General features: G+C 38.1%; 1 protein-coding gene and 1 long non-coding RNA gene across 7 annotated transcripts in view; one reads left to right on the top strand and one right to left on the bottom strand.

The window, feature by feature from the left end:
* LOC136425723 (mothers against decapentaplegic homolog 3-like) overlaps positions 1-20,400 on the bottom strand; it is a 28,857-nt gene extending 8,457 nt beyond the window's left edge. Inside the window, exons 1-5 of one of the 6 annotated variants that reach the window (XM_066414656.1) lie at positions 19,988-20,400; positions 14,459-14,652; positions 7,879-7,962; positions 7,220-7,360; positions 558-680 (exon numbers count right to left, since the gene is read on the bottom strand). In XM_066414656.1, coding sequence (XP_066270753.1) covers positions 558-680; positions 7,220-7,360; positions 7,879-7,962; positions 14,459-14,652; positions 19,988-20,184 — 739 coding nt within the window. In that variant the 5' untranslated portion in view covers positions 20,185-20,400. Of the gene's footprint in view, positions 1-557; positions 681-7,219; positions 7,361-7,878; positions 7,963-14,458; positions 14,653-18,578; positions 18,600-19,987 lie in introns of those variants that run through there. The other 5 variants (XM_066414657.1, XM_066414661.1, XM_066414658.1 and 2 more) reach the window with 5 other exon arrangements.
* On the top strand, positions 8,012-11,095 carry LOC136425725 (uncharacterized). The gene is made up of 2 exons (XR_010754117.1): positions 8,012-9,284; positions 9,704-11,095. It is a non-coding gene; the product is annotated as an uncharacterized lncRNA (long non-coding RNA).
* Positions 20,401-20,942: the final 542 nt, after the last annotated feature.

Below are 20,942 nucleotides of genomic sequence, written 5' to 3'. Positions count from 1 at the left end.
GTACCTTGGCTGGGGCTGGGGTTGGGGCTGGGGGACATCTCCGAGTCTGAGTCGGTGACCATAGTCTACTACGGTGTGTCACAGTGTACTACAGTGTACTATACTGTACTATGGTGTACTACAGTGTACAGTATCCGTACCTTGGCTGGGGCTGGGGTTGGGGCTGGGGGACATCTCCGAGTCTGAGTCGGTGACCATAGTCTACTACGGTGTGTCACAGTGTACTACAGTGTACTATACTGTACTATGGTGTACTACAGTGTACAGTATCCGTACCTTGGCTGGGGATGGGGTTGGGGCTGGGGGACATCTCCGAGTCTGAGTCGGTGACCATAGTCTACTACGGTGTGTCACAGTGTACTACAGTGTACTATACTGTACTATGGTGTACTACAGTGTACAGTATCCGTACCTTGGCTGGGGATGGGGTTGGGGCTGGGGGACATCTCCGAGCCTGAGTCTGTGACCATGCTGTTATAGTCTACTACGGTGTGTCACAGTGTACTACAGTGTACTATACTGTACTATGGTGTACTACAGTGTACATGTATCCCTACCTTGGCTGGGGATGGGGTTGGGACTGGGGGACATCTCCGAGCCTGAGTCCGTGACCATGCTGTTATGCTGCGACTGGTCGTTTGTGTCTCCATCTTCACTCATGTAGCCAGGCGGAGGGGTCTCTGCAATAAAACAAGACAAGAACTTTAGAAATCAAGAATCAAGCTGAGAGAGTTTTTAGCCAAGTAAAAATCGCAAATGTAAACCCTGACCTCCCTCATGATCATGAAACCAGCAAAACAGCAGCTAACTCCCCTCACCTCCGGGTTTCACTGGCTATACAGTTCACTTCCAGGAAATACCCTATCATGGATAAAACCGGGTGCGGTTTACAGGCATGTTTCTGACAACAGCATGTCTAACACAGCTGCAGTACCAAGGAAGGCCACTAGGAGGCCCAAAATCTACCTTGACCATGTCTCTGCAATAAAATCAAGACACAGAAGATTTGAAAATAAGAAGTTCTGCGGCAGAACCAAGAAAAGCCGCTAGGAGTCCCATGCATGTACGTTACAAATATACTACAAAGTACAAAATCATCACAATCCATCCAAAGCGCGCTTTGAAGGCTTGAGCAGTGCTTGCCAAAATAAGCCAGACACAAATGCAAAAACTATACCTGCTTCACCGAGAAAAATAAGGAAATTAATGTCAGTTCAGCTATCGGAGAGGCTTTTTATCCACTGTTCGTGACACAAAAGTTATATAAATATAAAGTATACCGTCATGTATGTACATGTACCAGTTCAACTTGTTTTTCTAGGTTACCCTTCAATTAGAGAGATAACATTGTAGGTCTGTATACAGCTTAGGCAGTTTCTGTTCTTTTGTTTGATGTGAAAGGGCCAATTTTGAAACGAGGACAATTGACAAGACGAATACATCTTATTACACAACTTGACTCAACTTACTCAAAATTAGAAACAGATACATCATAAAATACAAGTTTGTTATATCACTGAACAATCAAGCATAAAAAACAAAGTTTGAACAACGACAAAATGTAACCGTTTAAGGCATGTGCACATAGTCATCATCAAAAATAGAAAATACTATAGACAGGAAGATTCAGTTTCAGTTTCATTTCAATGGTCTAACTTAGCTTATGTGACATCTACAATGTTTCCATGTAAGAAAGGACTCATTCACTACAGGAAGTTAACAAATGGTTCCAAAGTAAAGTTATTATTGTCATCATCCTGAATTCAGCTGAAGCTTGATGCTTTTTAAGTACCTGTTGATGTAATGTGGCTAAAAAAATTTTCCCCTCGCGTTTTCAAACAAGCACAGCCTTGTCAAAACAATTTTTCAAGCAATTAGCTCAACACAGTTGCAAGAACTACGCTATAATGTTACGCTCAAACTAAAGTAAATAAATGTAGCAAATGCCTTACAGTGACAAAAATATGTGACTATCTTATGTAAATATAAAAACCTATGAATCATCCATGGCCATACAATCAAGTTAAAATGCATGTCTTTTGAGAGTTTCAATCTACATGTATTTTTTTTCCATGGACTACATATTCAATGTACTCCAAGGAAAAGGGACAAAAAATCTCCTAGCTGTAACAATGACTGTCTCCTAATATATAAATAGCAATCATTTAAAATCAACTTCAAATCAAGACATAGATAAAGTTATTATAATGAAAGGTATAATGACTAACTCTTCTAATAAAAAAAATGCACTGAATATAACAAAAGACAAAGGCAAAATGGGAATCAATAAATATCTTCCATAACTTAGATCTCAAAAAAGTTATAAGTCATTTTTGAATGTCTGTTCCTACTTCAGGGCACTTAAGTCTGTTCAGTAATGTTTAAGAATACCTGAGAAGGAATAAGTTGATTTCAAAGAAGGGGAGGAAAGAATCTAGCAATAGTCACCTGTTCAGCTACCTTCAACTAATACCCTTAGGATTAAAAATGTCATAGTTTTTGGACAGACTGTTTTTATAATCAAATCCTGCGATGTACAAGTATGTAGGTCTTCAGACTAATACATGTACATTGCATACTCACTTAGAATGTCTTCCGAATCTTTAAAGCTGAGTTTTAAAGTGTTTCTTGCAAAAGACGAAGTTCTTAAATGTGTGGCTTCAGAAATATTAATAAGTAAGAGTTTTGTAAATTTTACAGGGAATCTCGTTCCTTCAGACCCTTGTAGTGCCTAGCGGCACATAGCTATAGGGTACAGCATATTTTTACAGGGTATAGCCTTTAAATCTAACATGCTCTAGGCACCTCCGCGAACACAAGACCCCCGTTTTATGTCCCTTCCGAAATACGGTGCAGCCCCAACTGAGATGTCCTGACCATGGGACTTGAACTAGGATCTCCAAGTTACCAACTCAACTGTGACTGTGTGAGGCTGTGACCAGCCGGTTGAACCAAAGGAACATCGCTTTACAAGGAATCTACCAACACATAGATATCGAAAGACAATAGAAAAACAATGGAACATAGTATGATAACAAAGGAAACATACCAACAGTCCAACAAGCATTCCAGAGAGGGTCATCCCTAAGTAGAGGAACACTGGCGTTGCACCACATTGTCTCAGCAAAAACTTTTCAATTCACAAATTTACGGAAGATAATTTTTCTAACAATTCACCAAAATTTGCCTGTTTGAGGCTCAGTTTCGGCCTTCCTAGACCTAGCTACAACACTACTTTGCTATTATACTGTTTTGGAGAGACTCTGAGTAAAGTGTGGTACAGCATATTGCACATGGTTGGTTCCTACTTAGCATAACAAGCCATGCCTACATGTCTGCCTATGCACGCCAGGTTTCTCAGAAATATGGGCACGCGGGAGTAAACAAATGTAACCTCAGACTAAAAGTACAAATGCAAGTTCATCAGTTGGATTGACTGGACTCAACTGCAGTTTAACTTATAATAAACAGATCGACTTTTATTCTCAGAAAGAAAGCAAACGTTTCACAGCAAAAACAAACAAGACCTTAACTAGGTTCAGAAAACTACTTTCAACTTGAGCCTTGGCTGTCGACAGCTTTCAAGTCTTTTTTGTTCTTCTAATTCTTTGGGAGTGCATGTTGTTAATTTTCGTTGTTAAATCTGTCGATCAAAGCTTTAGAAAATACATTTTCATCAGCTCTATGTAAATATGAAGTTCACATTCTTAGACCAAGTTCTGAAGACAGCTAGCCTTGACTAACTTGAGTAAAAACTTGGGCTGCTCAAAACACAAGATTTTTTTTCCTCCTTTTTTTTCCCTTCAGACTGGTTGTCGAAGGTAAAAATACTGGCTATACTTGTAATACTTGTAACTTAATGTAAGTACTGTTATTTACGAAAAATGCATTATAATTAGGAATTGTTTAATGTTTAAGCACTTGAAACAATCTTGTTCTTCCTATCTGTATCTGTGTAGTCGGTATAGCCACCCTTCTGCGTGACACACCAGCCTCTGTATCTGTATAGCCGGTATAACCGCCCTTTATATACCTGTTTTCAAAATGTTTTTATCATGTTTTTTGTCGACATGTTCCATTAATGAATAGTCATGACGTCAAATTGGTCTGGACAGGGAAAATAGCAAGACAAATTTTTACAAGACTGCTTTATTTTGTAAACCTGTAATACTGTATTCTTTATCCATCTAAACACTTTATTTTTTGTGATGTTTGATTCATAATGTTGTTAGCTTGACATCCTTTTCTGGGAATAGAAGCAACTAGAAATTGAAGTGCAGAGAAAAAATTGGCATGCAAAACATACAGAGTAAAGTAACATGTCAGCAAAACCTGACTGCATTAATTTATGATTAAAGCTTTCCTTTCTCTTTTCAGAGCTTGAAATCCGAAATAATTTATCACTCCATGGCTTTTAGCCTAACTTTGAAGTTTTAAACAAGTTGAATACAACATACTTGAACAAATTTTTAGGTTTTACTATTTTGAGGCAAGAATGCGTGTATGTTGTATACTCTTGTCTTGGCTTCGCATATACTAGAAGTGAATAATTCTGATTTAGTGCTTTAGGTAATTTAATTACAATATAAGCCTACAAAAATATGTGCACGAGTGCACCAACAGTCAACAAATAGGTGTACAGCTCCAATTCTGGGTGCACAATAGTGCACAGCAACCCATATTTCGAACTTTGTCGAGCCCAGTCCAGGGCTCAAAATACAGAGGAAAGTTCGTACTTTGGTGCACACAATTTCAGGGAGTGAACAGGGTCGGGTGCAAGTTTTCACCCCAGCCTTCTGTTTTCATGATTTGTTTTGCTAAAATTAACAAAAAAAAATCCGTTAACCAAGAAATTAAATTGGTGTGGCCTTATTTTTACTTGCAAATCTGAAAAATCACTTGCAAATTGCAAGTTGCTTAATTGTATTTCCAGCCCTGCCTGTCCATATACATTGTAAAAGAACAACTGCCACTAAAAGTGCTACAGACTGAAGAGCATGATGTTGATTTTGAGTGTGCATTAGCGGCGGGACTGTCTGGTTTCTCAGAAGTGTGAAATCAAGTACACTGCGTATCATGACCTTTGCGCAAGATTATAACAGAACATTCCATGTAACTGTTGTCTGAAAGTATAACCTATGAATCAGTAGCTCATATTTCATTGTAAAAACACACAGTTCGAGCCATTATAGAAAAAAGACTAGTAATTTTACTCATTATCACAATTCGATACTTTTAATTCTTATGTTACCTAGTACATTGTTGTCATATTTTTGTGAATAGCTACAATAAAAAGACAAAGGTTCCTACATGTTGTTTCTGTTCTTTTAAAATTGTTAATAAACATTTTTGCTCATTAATAAACATGTTGTAGCCCTAATACAAAATTGAGGTTTGTGATAAGTTGGTTACATGTTTCTATACATGTAATTACCCGCGCGTGCAGGGGCTCAAATCAAACGTACCGAAACCCTGCCTGCAACTGAGGCAGTCAGAAAATTTAATTCTACGTCTGGATCGATCGACAATAAGGAGAGCAGACGTCGTAGCTTGATTTTTGTCCAGCCATTTTTCTTTGTGTTGCAGACAAATAAACTGGACACAGGACTCTAAGTATCTGCGGATGAAATTGTTGTACCCTAGATTGGGCTACAGCCAAGATGAAATTAAGACTAATCTTTGGCAGAAAAAATTACCATTTAAGAATATGCAACTAACACCAATTATTGTCACTTTTAACAGAAATAATAACCACAATTTCTAAATACAAAAAGAGCTTCTTGCAATAAAAAAAATAGTCTTTAGATTGTTTTCCGTTCCGGGTAGTAATGTAGCAATTCAGTTATATAAGAATGTTTTTTTAAATACAGAGTTTGACATACAATATTTTCCAGAACCTTTTATCGAAAAGAAATGGAAAATTTAATTCTACTTTTGATTTAGCATCACTTTCTAGAAGAAAAGGATTGCAATATCTGTAGTAAGATCCAAATCTTAGCTTTTAATATCTATATTCAAAATCAAATAGAATAGGCTTTACTAGAATAACATTGGCAGACAATATCTAAAGTAGCTCTCTCCTTTTTCCAAACTATCTTTGCCAAAAGACTTAACACTACATGTATGACAGTTCATACTGCAGAGCTCTCCCCAAGCAATGAAACCTCAGCACAAATTTGTCCACTTTCAATTTAAGATAATTATACTACATTTTAAAAATGTCCTTGCTTTTGTCGAATTTTATTCCAAATAAACATACAGCACCATCTAGCTCGACATTTCTGGAAATAAAGTTCAGTGCAAAATGAACATTTCCTGCCCCCGCTCTTTCCAATACCGGAGAACAAAAACCAAAACCAACATACCGAAGATAGAAGACTCCTCTAAGTACGCCCGGTATGGTTCCATTTCCGATAAAAAAGTGAAAAACCCAAGGTGGGCAGCTGCCTTAGGTAACAGGTGGGATAATACTCTCGCTCTCATTGGCTTACACACCTGTCAATCTTGGCCCAATCTTGGTTCTGATTGGCTGGGGATGTCATGTGATGAGTCACATGACATGCTTGGAGGATTCTCATTGGTAGGGGGCAGTTTTAGGCTCATAACTTTTCAACAGCCATTGGGAAAAGTTTGTGTTATGCATGTGACATTGTTTTATTTGGAATGAAACTGCTATCTACTGGAAAAAGCTGGCTTAGGCTAGCTGCAGGGTCCGAAATCTAGGAGCACAGAAATAATTTTTGGAGCATAACATAAAATAAAGTAGAGTATCAGCAAAATGTATTTACAAACTCTATACTGCCTCTCTGAGTTAAGAACTTCAATGTAGAAAACCCTTTTAAAGCTAAATCTTAACACATCTGAGCCCTGTTTAATTGAGTGTTTCTCTTGTATGACTTATCCAAATACCTCAAAATGATATCATATTTCTTGAAGTTGATATCACATTGAGACCTGCTATGGATTTGAACCTAGAACCTAGTATAGCATTTACAAGTCAACAACTCTAACCACAGACCACCATACACCCTTGAAGCTAGTTCCATGCCGGAGCTTCTTTCTTAGAACAATATCTTTATGAAATAAGCTTCCTGGAAGAACCCATTGTTGCCCAAGCAAAGCCGTAGCAAAGTCACTTTCCACTGTGCACTAGTAGCTACTTGAAAAAGCATCATGCTTCACCTCAATTGAGGATGAATTTTTTACTTGTTTTACATACCTGGTAGAGAGTAGTTCTGTGTGGGTACGTCCTGTGGATAGCTGGTGTTCTCTGGTACGGAGTTCAGATAGTCGTCCAACGGTGGAAGCTCTGCTGGCATCTCCCCTGGTGGGTTCCTCGGTACAAGTACGGGTGGAAGTACTGCACGAGAAACAAACATTCAAACGTTACAAACTGGAGACTTCGTCCTTTATCGTTCGCACTCTGAAACACACAGACATGTATCAGTGTAACGTGAAAGGGGTGTAAGCTTTAGCATTTTACTTTGCGGTTTATTTTAACACTACCGTTTAGATTTTCTCGATATGGTGTTAAGAAGGGTTGGGAAATAAACTCGTAAGCGTAATAGATACTCTGTAATTCTACAAGTCTTTAATTAATATGTAGGAAAATTTGGTATGTCCAATTCAATCTAGTGTTAGAATAAAGGTTTGATAATTAATTTCTACAAGTTATAATAAGATACTACCAGATTTGTGCGCCGTGATTAAGATACGAGCTATCGAGTTCCACGGATCCCAGCTACACCCCTCTCAGGTTACAGTGACACATGCATGTTGCGAGGGGGTTTATGGGGGTTTCCTGTATACCACCGGGAGGAGGGCCCTACGGTTCGATCGGTCCACCTTAGCTAAAAAAGGCAAGAGATTATTTTACACCTGGCGCTGGGTAACTGCCATCCAGGGCTAGTTCTGCGAGGAGGTCTCCCAGGGGGTTTCGGGGCACCAGAACTGGAGGTAACGCTGGAAAAAAGGTACACGGTGTCAGGAAAGAGCCTTACCGAAAAACCACTCCACACACTACCAAAAATGATTTTTCTTGTTTTTTCTAGTTTTCTTGTTTTTACTTAATTCGTGGACAAATTTTCTTGAATGAAGAACTTCCATGAAAATGATAAGAATAAATAAGAAAAGCACAAGGGACCATTCCAAGAATCTTGTCTTGTAAATTCTCACAACAAGAAACATTTTCTTATTTTTCTTAGATAAAGAAATAATTTCTAGAAAGGATTTTCTCTCATAAGAATTTTCTAGAAATTGAAGTTAAAAGTTATTGTTTTTCTTGTATGGAGAATCTATTTCTTGCCATGTATAAGAAAATACAAGAATTTTTCTCTCCCCTATCTTCTTTTTCTGGTAGTAAGAAAAAACAAGAATTCAAGATTATGAAAACAAGCAACAACTAGAATTTTATTCTTGAGTGTTCTTTATTTTCGTATCAAGAAACCTTGAGAAAGAAATTCTTGATTTTCTTGGGATGTTTAAGAAAATAGAAGAATTTTCTTCTTGCCTTTCTTGAGGTATCCTGCTTAGAAAAACAAGAATTTTCAAGATATTTAAGCTAGAAGACAAAGTTTGAGTCATAACTAGAATAATATTCTTGAATGTTCTTGATTTTCGTATCAAGAACCTTTGAGAAAAAAATTCTTGCTTTTCTTGGGATGTTTAAGAAAATAGAAGAATTTTCTTCTTGCCTTTCTTGGGATATCCTGCTTAGAAAAACAAGAATTTTCAAGATATTTAAACTAGAAGACAAAGTTCGAGTCATAACTAGAATAATATTCTTGAATGTTCTTGATTTTCGTATCAAGAAACTTTGAGGAATGCATTTCTTGTTTTTCTTGATAATAATACTTTAAGAAATACAAGAAATACTTTGAAATTCTTATTTGAACTCGTATAATATAATGGTTGTTTCCTGGCTAAGATGAGGCTGTTGCAAGAAATAGAAGCCAAGTTAAATTTTCTTTAAAAATCTTGATTGTTCTAGCAAATATCTGCATAAAATTTTGACCAATGGCAACACTTGCCATGTGATCTTTTCCTAACTCCTGATTGGTGGTTTCAAATGCCACAGGCAGTTGACAGCAGGGCCAAAGCTCTGAGAAGTTCATGCCTTCAAGTGCTGTTCACTTCTAGTTCTATTTTGTATTAATTGAAGACTCAAGTCGGTTTCAAAGTCAAAACCCAGGTACAAGAGAACATATACAAGATGGGGATCATGGTCTGAGCCTGCAGCAGATGCCAAATTTTGCACGGAAACACTGGATAGCAGTATGGAAAGGGTAAGTGCCCCCCTCCCCACCCGACTGTATGAAAATCAGCTCAACTTTATTTATCATATAAAAGAAAAGTCAAAGGGCCCCTGGATGGTTTAATCGTCAAAAGCATCAAGCATTAGAGATAATGATAAGTATAGCCTCTTTGGGTCCAACTCAAAACATCTTTTTGGCCGATGAATTAATAGATTTTAATCAAAAAGCGATCCGCACACATTGGAAGATTACATTCCACCTCCGAGGGGTGGACTATTTTAAACGTATTGTTTCTGGAAAACATATGGATAGGTTAAAGAATGATAAAACATATAATGTGTTTTGTGAAGAAATCAATTCAATTGGAACTTTCACATCTAGAAGCTGGAAGTTAGTTAGCTCAACTCAGAAAGTAAAAATGAATAACATAGTCTTCATTTTTCCCCCAGATATTGGAAGATGCCAATGGGAATGCCAATGTCAACAGAAATGGGCTTGAAGGGTTTGGTTTCCATAGTCGAAGATGATCATCTGTTATCACTACCAAGTCAGATGAGGCTGCTCTACACCACCTTCCAAGACGATAAAGAATTATATATTATGAAATATATCATATGTAATAAATCATATAGCATGTTAATTACATAGCAGTTTGTAATCTTTATGTCCTTTCAGTTTCAGTAGGCTTTGTATCAAAATTAGTTTTGGTATTTGTACAACAATATTGTATATAATGTATATTATTATTATACCTATTATTTTTGAAATAATACACTGTAAAGCTTTGCCAATGTCATTTTTTTTATACCAGACTCCACAATTTACAGAAATATTAAGCCATCAACATGTCATTTTAACTGTAACTCTTGGAGTGAGATTCTTATTGTAAGAACATCAGTCTTAAGAGTAAGAAAACATTTCTAGGTAGCAAGAATTGTGTTCTTGAAGTAAGAAAAGCATTCTTGTTGTAAGAAGATTAATCTTAGAAGTAAGCAAACATTTCTTGACAGCAAGAATTGTGCTCTTGGTGGAAGAAAAGTATTCTTGGTGTAAGAATATTAGTCTTAGAAGTAAGAAAAAAATTCTTGGCAGCAAGAATTGTGCTCTTGATATAAGAAAAGTAGTCTTGTTGTAAGAAGATTAATCTTAGAAGTAAGCAAACATTTCTTGGCAGCAAGAATTGTGCTCTTGATGTAAGAAAAATATTCTTGGTGTAAGAATATTAATCTTTGAAGTAAGAATACATTTCTTGGTAGCAAGAATTCTGCTCTTGATGTAAGAAAAGCATTCTTGTTGTAAGAAGATCAATTATAGAAGTAAGAAAACATTTCTTGGTAGCAAGAATTCTGCTCTTGATATAAGAAAAGTATTATTGGTGTAAGAATATTAATCTTAGAAGTAAGCAAACATTTCTTGGTAGCAAGAATTGTGCTCTTGATATAAGAAAAAATATTCTTGGTGTAAGAATATTAATCTTAGAAGTAAGCAAACATTTCTTGGTAGCAAGAATTGTGCTCTTGATGTAAGAAGATAAATCTTAGAAGTAAGAAAACATTTCTTGGCAATAAACAATCTTTGCTCTTGATGCAAGAAAAGTATGCTTATTGTAAGAAGATCAATCTCAAAGTATTTTCTAGGCAGCAAGAATTATGTTCTTGAGGTGAGAAAAATATTCTTTGTATAAGAAGATCAGCTCTAGAGGTAAGAAAGTATTTCTAGGCGATAACAATTTTTGCCCCTGAAGCGAGAAAAGGATTCTTGATGTAAGAAGATAAATCTTGATGTAAGAAAACATTTCTCAGCGATAAGCATGTTTGGTCTTGAAGTGAGGAAAATATTCTTAGTGTAAGAACCTAAATCTTGAAAATAAGAAAGCAGTTCTAGGTATTAAGATTGCAGGTCTTAAGTAGAGAAATGCATTCTTGTTATAAGAACAAAAAACTTGAAAAGAAGAAAGGATTTCTTGGCTGTAAGAATTTTGGTCTTGAAGTAAGAAAAGACGTGTTGGTATAAGAACCTAAATCTTAGAAATAAGAAAGTAGTTCTTGCTATCAAGAATTTTGGTCTTAAGAAGAGAAATGCATTCTTTTTGTAAGAACATAAAAGCTAGCAGTAAGAAACCATTTCTAGGCAGTAAAGTTTTTGTCAAGAATACCAGCCTTTAAGTGAGAAATTAATTCTTAGTATAAGAACCTCAGATCCATGTGTCTGAATCAAGAATATACATAGAAAAAAAATCTTACTGCAAGAATTACTTTCCGGCAGTTACCAAGGTCATTTTTATAAGAAAGATTTTCTTACTACAAGAAAAAGCTCAGTAAGTAAAAAATTGCTTAATTCGTGGACAAAACCTTTTTCTTGAATACAGAAAAATTTGCTTGCATGAAGTAATATTTTTCTGTATGTAAGAAAAAACTAGAATACAAGAAATTGCATTTTTGGTAGTGCACCCTTAGCTGCAAAACCTACTAAATGTTAAATTAACTTTTTACATTTATTTTCTTACAGGTTGCTAAGTGCGCGGCCTGAAAGTGAATTTTATGTAGGTTGCTAAAAACAGAGGTACATGTAATGCAGAAAAAAAGGTGCACTGTGTCAGGAAAGCGCCTTACCAAAAAACCACTCCACACCCTTAGCTGTAAAATCTACTAAATATTTAAATCAACATTTTTACGTTTTTTATCTTACAGGTTGTCAAGTGTGTAACCTGAAAATAAAAAAGTAGGTTGCTCAAAACAGAGGTACACGTATTGCTGAAAAAAGGTGCACTGTGTCAGGAAAGCACCTTACCGAAAAACCACTTCACACCCTTAGCTGTAAAACCTGCTTAATGCTTAAATCAAATTTTAAATATATTTTTTTACAGGTTGTCCAGTGTGCAACCTGGAAATAAAAGTAGGTTGCTCAAAGTCATTTTTAGGTTGCCAACTTTTTTATGTATGGATGACGACAGCTTCAATCAAAGCTACTTCACCTTTTACTGATAATCTCCAAATGATGTATGATACTTAAAATACAGGATATCATAAAAATTATCCTTTTTTGATGATGATCATGCTTTATCATGACATGGCATGGCATGACAGTATACTACAAGTTTTCTATAACTAGTATATAAGGAAAACATTTTCCCTGCAAAATATGCTAAAGAAAACACACAGAAAACCTTGATTTCAAAATGGGAGTTATACATGTAGACAAACCTGCCAGGTTCCTCACAAGGCTGAATTAAACCTTCTCCCTGCTGCCTTACCCTATAACCAATACAAAATTGGTACCAAACAGCTGCCTAAGCATGCTAGAGGTTAATAACGACGATTGCTTGAGATGATGCAACATAAGTATAATTACATTACACTGATCAAAAGACTTTTAATCTCCTTCCTTTAATTATCCAGCATGTTGCCAGTAAAGAGTTGATTACCATGGCAAGGACTGCCTACTTCCTGTTTTATACCACCCTTTAGGAGAATATAAAATTTACTGAAGAAAAGGGAAATTGATGAAGGTAATGTTGAACCAGTTTAGCTCACTGAAGGGTTAATCTTGCACTGGTCTTGACAGGAAAGATATATGTATATGTTTATCGTACAGTACTGCTGGGAAAATACTCCTAGCTCTTTACAAAAAACACAATGAACAGTGGGCCACATTTTAACATCCTTCAAACTTCACCCTTTCCTGTAACATGCATATTGCGTATGAAATCCAAATCCTCGACCTTTTGGTCAAGATAATTTAGGGAAATAACAGTTATAAACAATGCATGCCAACTATATGTTCGAACATACTGTTATCAACCTTACCTTTACAATTCCAAATGGTTTTGAACACATAAAATCTTCTTGTCTGGATAGACACCATACAAGTATCTACACTTCAGTCTTCTTGCTTACGTTGGACCCACAGAATCCATACATCATACTAAAGACTTCCAATATAACACTTCTACTACTAGTTCTAGTTGTTTCCAGTGTACTCCAGTTATCTCTAGTTGTGTAGCATAGTGGTTACAACTGGTAGTCACATGTCTTTCATATGTCTTTGTTACCACAGGCAGAACCAGTAGGGGGGGCATCCCCTATTGTGTGTTAGGGAGGAAAAACAAATACTAAGAACTGTCACCTGACTCAAGATATCTGTTACTCGATCTCTTACAACTAAAGGTCAGCTGAGGTTAGGTTTCTATACAGAATAGCAATGACTTCTTAGACGTCAAAATTTAACCCTCCAGGTAGACAACAAAAAGAGAGGCAGTGAGAAGTGAAAAATTATTAGCACGAAACAACAAACTTTGCACATAGGTCTTTCCTTACCTGTTTAACCCATGTTGAGGGGCTAAACTCTTCTACTCTACCAAACAATTAGATAGAACAGTGACACCAAGATACAAAAAGAACCGTAACTATAAATAGTCACCACACTACTAGAGTTTCAGACAAGACACAGTTCTATAGCAGTCCCAGATACCTCGTTTTAGGACCACTTTGCACAAAGGACTCTCCTCCAACAATCCAGACAACATATCATATCAGTGTAACATCAGCCCGATTCATTACCGAGAAAAGGTTTAAGAGGGATTAAAGTGGATTAAGGTCTAATTTTATTGTAGAACATGGCCGAACCTGTTAATCCTTTTGTACATAAAGCAGTAGGGATGTGTAGTGCTACAAAATGGTACCATGAAAATGATGTACAGTTGGTCAATAAGTCTTGGTTTGACTATAAATCAATGACCAGGCAGTCCTTATTTAGTACAAAAACAGAAATACATTGTATCAAGCTCTTGTACAGTAATGAAACTGAGAAAACAAACTTAGTGTTCCATTCCAGGTGTTTCGACTCTCAGGTAGTGGTAAGAGTTCACAGGTTACTTTGTCAAATTGTTCAGGTTACCTAAACCTCTGTGCTGGTACCTGTACCTGATGTACAGTACGTAGTCATGTATGTATACAGTAGGTAGTTTTGTTGTACACTGTTTGAAAGAAATAACCAGGACTTAAAAAATGCTTTTTTCTGCTACTTGCATTAATCATTAGAGAAAACAAATTCTGCATATACCCAAGGGAAACAAAGAAAGCGTTCCGAACCGGGTGTTTCGACTCCCTGGTAGTGGTACAGATCATATTGCACAAGAAGAAGAAAACAGAATATCAGTCCTTGTACAGCATAGGAGCTAAGAAAACAAAGAAGGCGTTCCGTACCTGGTGTTTCGACTCTCTGGTAGTGGTACGGGTTCACGCAGACTTCCTCGCGCTTCAGACTGAAGGCGTACTCGCAGGTCTCGAGGGCCCGTAGCTCATGGTGGCTCTGCAAGTCCGGCCACCTCCACAGCCGGCAGTAGATCACGTGCGGGAGACCTTTTCTGTGGGACACCTGTAGTCGGCCGTCTAGGGACCTGCAAAACACAGGTGAGAGACCCATGAAGTCTGCACATCTTTTAATAAACACAGGTGAGAGACCCACGAAGTTTGATCTTGAAAAAACACAGGTGAGAGACCCATGAATTTTGATGCTGAAAAAAAACACAGGTGAGAGACCCATAAAGTTTGACCTTGAAAAAAACATGGGTGGGAAGCCCATGAAGTTTGCACATCTTTAAACAACACAGGTGAGAGACCACTTCAGTTTGATCTTGAAAAAAACATGGGTTAGAGACCAGTGAAGTTTGCTAAGTTTGAGGCTCTTTGAAAAACACAGGTGAGTTTGCAGTTTGATGACCTCTTCGAAGAAAACATGGGTGTGATACCCATGAAGTTTGTACAGGCCTTTGCTGGCAGTTAACAAAGCTTTTCAAATCTTGCAAAAGTAGACAGCAAAATAGATGTGAAAAATCTTCATTACACTTGATATCATCCAACAAAACATATATGAGAGACCCATGAACTTTGTACAGTTCACCACTCCTGCTGAACACTGGTGAGAGACCAATGGAGTTCAGGATAAAAATCTTGCTACTTACAAGATAGAAACTGAGACTTACATTGTAACTTGTGCAACACTGTGGTTCAAGCACCAATAACTGTCTAACTGGTTCGGACCTTTTAGCCTAGTGGTAAGGGCATTGAGTTTGTGTTCTGGCGAGCCGGGGTTCGATTCCCGGGAGCCAGGAGACTGTACAACTCGCCTTGTTCATTTCAGTGGTTCAGTTCGCTTGTTACAGTTACTAGTCTACTTCTTCTAATGCTATTGTCAAATACTACCCAATAAACCCTTTTCTCTGCCAGCCACGTGGAAAAACTCTGACCTTCACTATCATGACCTTTCAGGAACCAACCTCAAAAGGTTTTTGACCTACAGTACCACATTCCTAAACTGATTTCAAATTAAGATAAGAACGAACCGTTCTCATTTCAAATTCAACAAGCCTGCGACTTTCCCAACCTTGTGTACACATCAAGATCAAGATCTAGACACCTCCCGAGATAAGAATTCCTACCTGTCGACCACCTGTGCACCTGAGAGTTTCTCAGAAGCCCTGCCGGTTTGATATCACCTTATCACACAGGACGCACACTTGGCATTATGGGTTATGACTCACACAGGTAACCACGGGTCGATGACCTTTGACACACATACCACTGAGGGCTACAATTCAACACACCTTTTTCTCGTAATGTTAAGTTAAACGTTATGCTGTACTGTTGCCGACAGTTGAACAAGCTACAACTATGCACACTGTCTTTAGGACAGGCAGCCAAAAGGAAGAAAAAAAAGGAAGCACTGCCAGGGAAAATATCTTTTGTTCAACGAAATATAGCCGTAAGGTAGGGAGGGGACAATGGCAGTTACACGTGGAGTTCAGTTGCTGCTGTACGGGTGACTTTTTGTGTTCTTGAACTACAACTTCGTAGTAGGCACTCAAGACTGTTAAAGAATATCATTTTGCTGCATAGAAAAATTCTAAAAATCCTCCTGTTCACACAAACTTGGCCAGAAAGAGCCACACCTTGAGCACGCGGAAAAAACACCACGCCTATCGCTAAAAGTAAGGTTCAGTATACTCCACTGTACAACACGATAAACCTTGACTTTGGCAGGTAATGCAGCCCTGGCTTCACAAATGTATCATAGCCAAACTAACAGAATGCATAAAGTCAGAGATATAGATAGTGGAACACATAAATACCTGTATTGTAACGTCTTGAAATATGAATTGTACAGACAGCGACAGTCAAAACAACGCTTCGGTCTGTCTCAATTCCTAATATCACACTTTGGAGCAAACTATGATGACTCACAGTCATAGTGAGGTGGGCGTATCTATGTGTAAAAAGGCTTTGACTTTAGATATTCTTCAAGCAAATTTTGTACACTTCAGACGGCTGCATGTGGCCTTTTGGTAAAGCGTATTTCACACAAAGAATCGTTCTGAGGATCTCCTTTTGTTTTTTTACTTGCATGGCAAAAAAAAATTCCCCCTACTTCAGACAGTGGTATGTTCTTCCCGACCATGTTACGAAAGTCAGCACTTGTAAGTTATATATATTGGAGCTCTCGAGTCGACTCCAACTCGACCCAATAACGTGTGTGTAAACCAGGCCACTGTTAGCAGCATCACATGTACAGAGCTCGAAACACTTGCAAACCCGCATACCTGTACTACTACTAGTACTGACTGTTGAGAAATACCTGCACAGCTCCAATTTTACCTGCACTAACCTGTATATACCCAGTACATGGACCAGTGCTGGTTAGGTGCAGGTAGACATCAGAAATACCTGCACAGCCCCAATGTTACCTGCACTAACCTGTATATACCCAGTACATGGACCAGTGCAGGTTAGGTGCAGGTAGACATCAGAAATACCTGAACAGCTCCAATTTTACCTGCACTAATCTGTATATACCCAGTGAATGGACCAGTGCAGGTTAGGTGCAGGTAGACATCAGAAATACCTGCACAGCTCCAATTTTACCTGCACTAACCTGTATATATCCAGTGAATGGACCAGTGCAGGTTAGGTGCAGGTAGACATCAGAAATACCTGAACAGCTCCAATTTTACCTGCACTAACCTGTATATACCCAATGCATGGACCAGTGCTGGTTAGGTGCAGGTAGACATCAGAAATACCTACACATGTACAACTCCAACCTTACCTGTATTAACCTGCATATGTAGGTGGTATTTCAGCCCTGAATGTATCAAAATTTCACATGGCCTGAAAATGCTGAAGTCAAACTTGCGTCAGAGCACTTTATTGTGACATTACATGATGACTAACGAGAGGGCAAACCCAGACAATACTTGCCCTAGTAACATTTGGGCCAGACAAAGTCTGATGTCAACGATTAAAGCAAAGCTTGTTAATTTGTCAGAAAACAGCTGAGACCCAAGGTCTCCGGTTGCACAAGTTGGATTTTAGGTTATACTGATTTTCATGAATCATTTGCTGGGTTTTAAAATTTCAAAATGCAATGTTAGATGGGAAGATTACAAGAAAACAGTGGGCAAAGTCTGTTCTTTGTAGACTTGGTTTTGGGGAGTGGAAATAGCCAGATTCAAGTTGTCCTCCCAGCAATCTGTTTTCATATAATGTTGGCCTCTTGAATGGAATTGATTGAAACAATTGATAGATCTACCTAGCTCATACAAACATTTATTTTTCTTTTACGCTTTGACACCATTTTGGGTAAAAATTATTTGACCAATTGATCACTTACTTTTAAATCTATTTGCAACTTTTCTGGTCCTTTTAGACTGAGAATCTTGGCTCTTCATTTCAGGCAAATCTTTTTCTTTTCTTTCACACTTGCTAGTCAAATTTGATGTTCTATGTAGAGATGGCATCCAGAAAATCACACTGTGTAGCCTTGAAATCATAGCTAGAGGTTCAAGAGTTTAGGAACTGTCCAAACCTAGGGTTCCCATGTTACGGTCATTACAATAACAATCAGCAATGCACAATCAATCTACACTCCTGGTCACAACTTTTCGTCTAGTTAACAATGACGCATTAACACTGTCAGTTTCAAACGATGGATTACCAGTTAGATATGCTCTTTCCATCTTACAGAAAAATAGGAGTGTGAAGCATATGTGGCATGAAAATTGGCAAAAAGAATTGCAAATACGTTAAAACCAAAAGGAAAGAAACGACGCTGAAATCAAAAGTAAGGAAAAACAATGACTTTCACAACGAAGAATGTTGAAAACTTCCCCTTTAAATGTAAATATTTTGGCATCCATATTTCAAACGTTACCACATCTAAAATAGGAACAAAAGACACACTGAACGCAAGCCGACTGGAAACGAAACAAAACTGAGAAAAACCGTCACATACTCCAACTATTCTTAAGAAATGAGGGGCTCCACTTACTCTGGTCCTTCCGAAAGACTGCTAGCAACAAAATCAGAGTAGAAATCGTGTTGAAATCTGGCAATGGTACACACAATCGCACGTCACCTATTCTATACAAACACACCCATGTTTCATACTTTGCTTGTGGAGTACCTTAGCGCACGTTGTCTCGAAGCGTGTAGCACGCTAAAATCTCACTATCTCAACATCCAAGACGACGTAAACTGTTCTTGATTAAAGATACGAACGTAAGTTATCGGTGGGCGGGTTGAGAACGTCTAAGGTAACTTGAGGACAGCGATTTACGACATACGATCCCGAAACAAGAACAAAGAATGAAACTTGAACCTGTAACAATGGAGGTCGCTGGAAACAAAGGACCGATTGTAGCACACAGGTCATGTGATCATAATATACACACAGGCACGCAAAACGCACAGTGAAGACCAGGTTCAACTTTTACACTCAACCTGGTGTCCTAGTTTCGGGGACAAAATGGCTGAAATAAAAACTACTTCTTGTGCAGAAAGTAAAAGTGTGTGTCTGTAAATCCTAAAAGAGAAAGCGTTCGAAAATTATACCTATTATTAAGCTTTAATTGGCTGAATCAAATCTGAACTTTCAGATATTTTCTATGAAAACAAGGATGATGTTTCAATCATTCGACTTTCCACACACAAAAGTTGGCAGCAAAACAAGGAACTGAAGACACTAACAACTAGTAACAAGTGAAAGTAAAGTATTCTTTCTTTGCTAATTGGTATGCTAATTTTTTGCATAAATGCTAATTGCTTGAGCAATTATGGAAAGTGAAGACCTCTAGTGCGAAGCTACTTATTGTTGTGTAAATTATAAAGACGTTCCTTTAAAGTATCGTTGAATATAAGACGTAAGAAAATCATACAAGGAAACAAAAGCGTTTTATTTGTTTAAGAATGAGTCATTTCCTTTCCCCGAAACTGAGCGCCCCCGACAAGCATCAGCCTCTTGTAGCTGTCAAAAGTTTCGGAAATTTCAGAAGGGGAAGGGGCAAAAGATCAGATCTGGATGTAAACAAAATAGGTTCATGTTTTGCAGAGGAATGTAAAGGTAAAATTCATTTGAACGTTGTCCAGGAAAAGAGTTTTGGGGGCGAATTTTTCTGAGAAATTTAAGTTTTTAATCGGGGTGTTCTTGAAAGAACGAGGTATCAAGATTTCGGTGCTGCAAAGTCGGATGCAAACTTGCAAAATCAAGCTGACAATCTGAACCTTTTGTACGCAGAAAGCAAGTTTATCACATCGACAATCGGTATGAGAAAATCTGGGGGATTTCGAGGACAAAAACGCCAAAGTTTCGTCCTTGGGATGAGATTTTTCCTCACCCCCCGAAATCAAGATGGCGGACCCAAAACAAACGCAAGTTTTCTCCCCTCCCTCCGAGCTTACCTGGGAATCGTCACGCATTTTGTGTTGGGATCCTGCTGGGTTATAGACTTCTCAAGTTCCTCCAGACCGCACGTCTTCTTCAGCTTCTTGACTAAACTTTTCACGGCCTTTTCCGACCACTTGTCCTCGCCTTCCCCCTTCTTCCATCCCAGGAGCCGCTTCACGATCGGAGGGGTAAAAGGAAGCATGGACGTCATCGCTTTTGCAGACTTTCCCGAAGTGCCAGCGAGTAAAAATCGGCGCCACCGGCTGCGAAACCTTTCTGGGAAAAGTTTGGCCGAAAACTGGGACGACTGGATGGTTTCCGGGGAAGAAATTCAACAATCTTTTCCACCCACTCTATACTTTAATTCCAGACGTCAGCCATTAGGAAGTGATTGTTCGCCCCCAATTCTAGACAATAAACCTCCGCCTCTTCGGAGGGAGGCCACAAAATAGTGCTTAAAGGTTATGAAAACTAATATAAAAATGATTCCGTTTCAAGTCATATATATTATGGACTCATATTTAACCATGTATGCTTGTTTTAATTCTTTTATTGAGATTAAAAGAGTTAACAGTGCAAAATTAGGACTGAAAGGGGGATGTCCTTGTATCAATGCGAGCCGTGACGCGGCCAAATACCCGCCACCTATTTGCATGTTGGAGCATACCACTTTGACACTGGAAAGGGAGAAAATGTACTGCGCTTTGAAATAATATCGCTAGAGGACGCCGCTGAGTGGTCTTGCATTACTCACACAAACGCTGCAACGGCCGCAGGTAACGCGTACTTGGCATTGCGGCGGGAATCTTCGACCATCTTCATGCAACAATTCAATAGCAACAAAACGCCGATTCCCTACTGACTTGCTTTTCTACGTTTTTCATTTACTTAAGTCTGAATAGGAGAATAAATATCGGTTTTACAGCTACACGATAGGTTGCAGTACATCATCCGGCCGTTGGTCGGCGC

Source organism: Branchiostoma lanceolatum, chromosome 19 (assembly GCF_035083965.1).
Source record: "Branchiostoma lanceolatum isolate klBraLanc5 chromosome 19, klBraLanc5.hap2, whole genome shotgun sequence".
Classification (NCBI taxonomy): Eukaryota; Metazoa; Chordata; class Leptocardii; order Amphioxiformes; family Branchiostomatidae; genus Branchiostoma; species Branchiostoma lanceolatum.
This window is presented reverse-complemented; position numbering and strand designations above follow the sequence as displayed.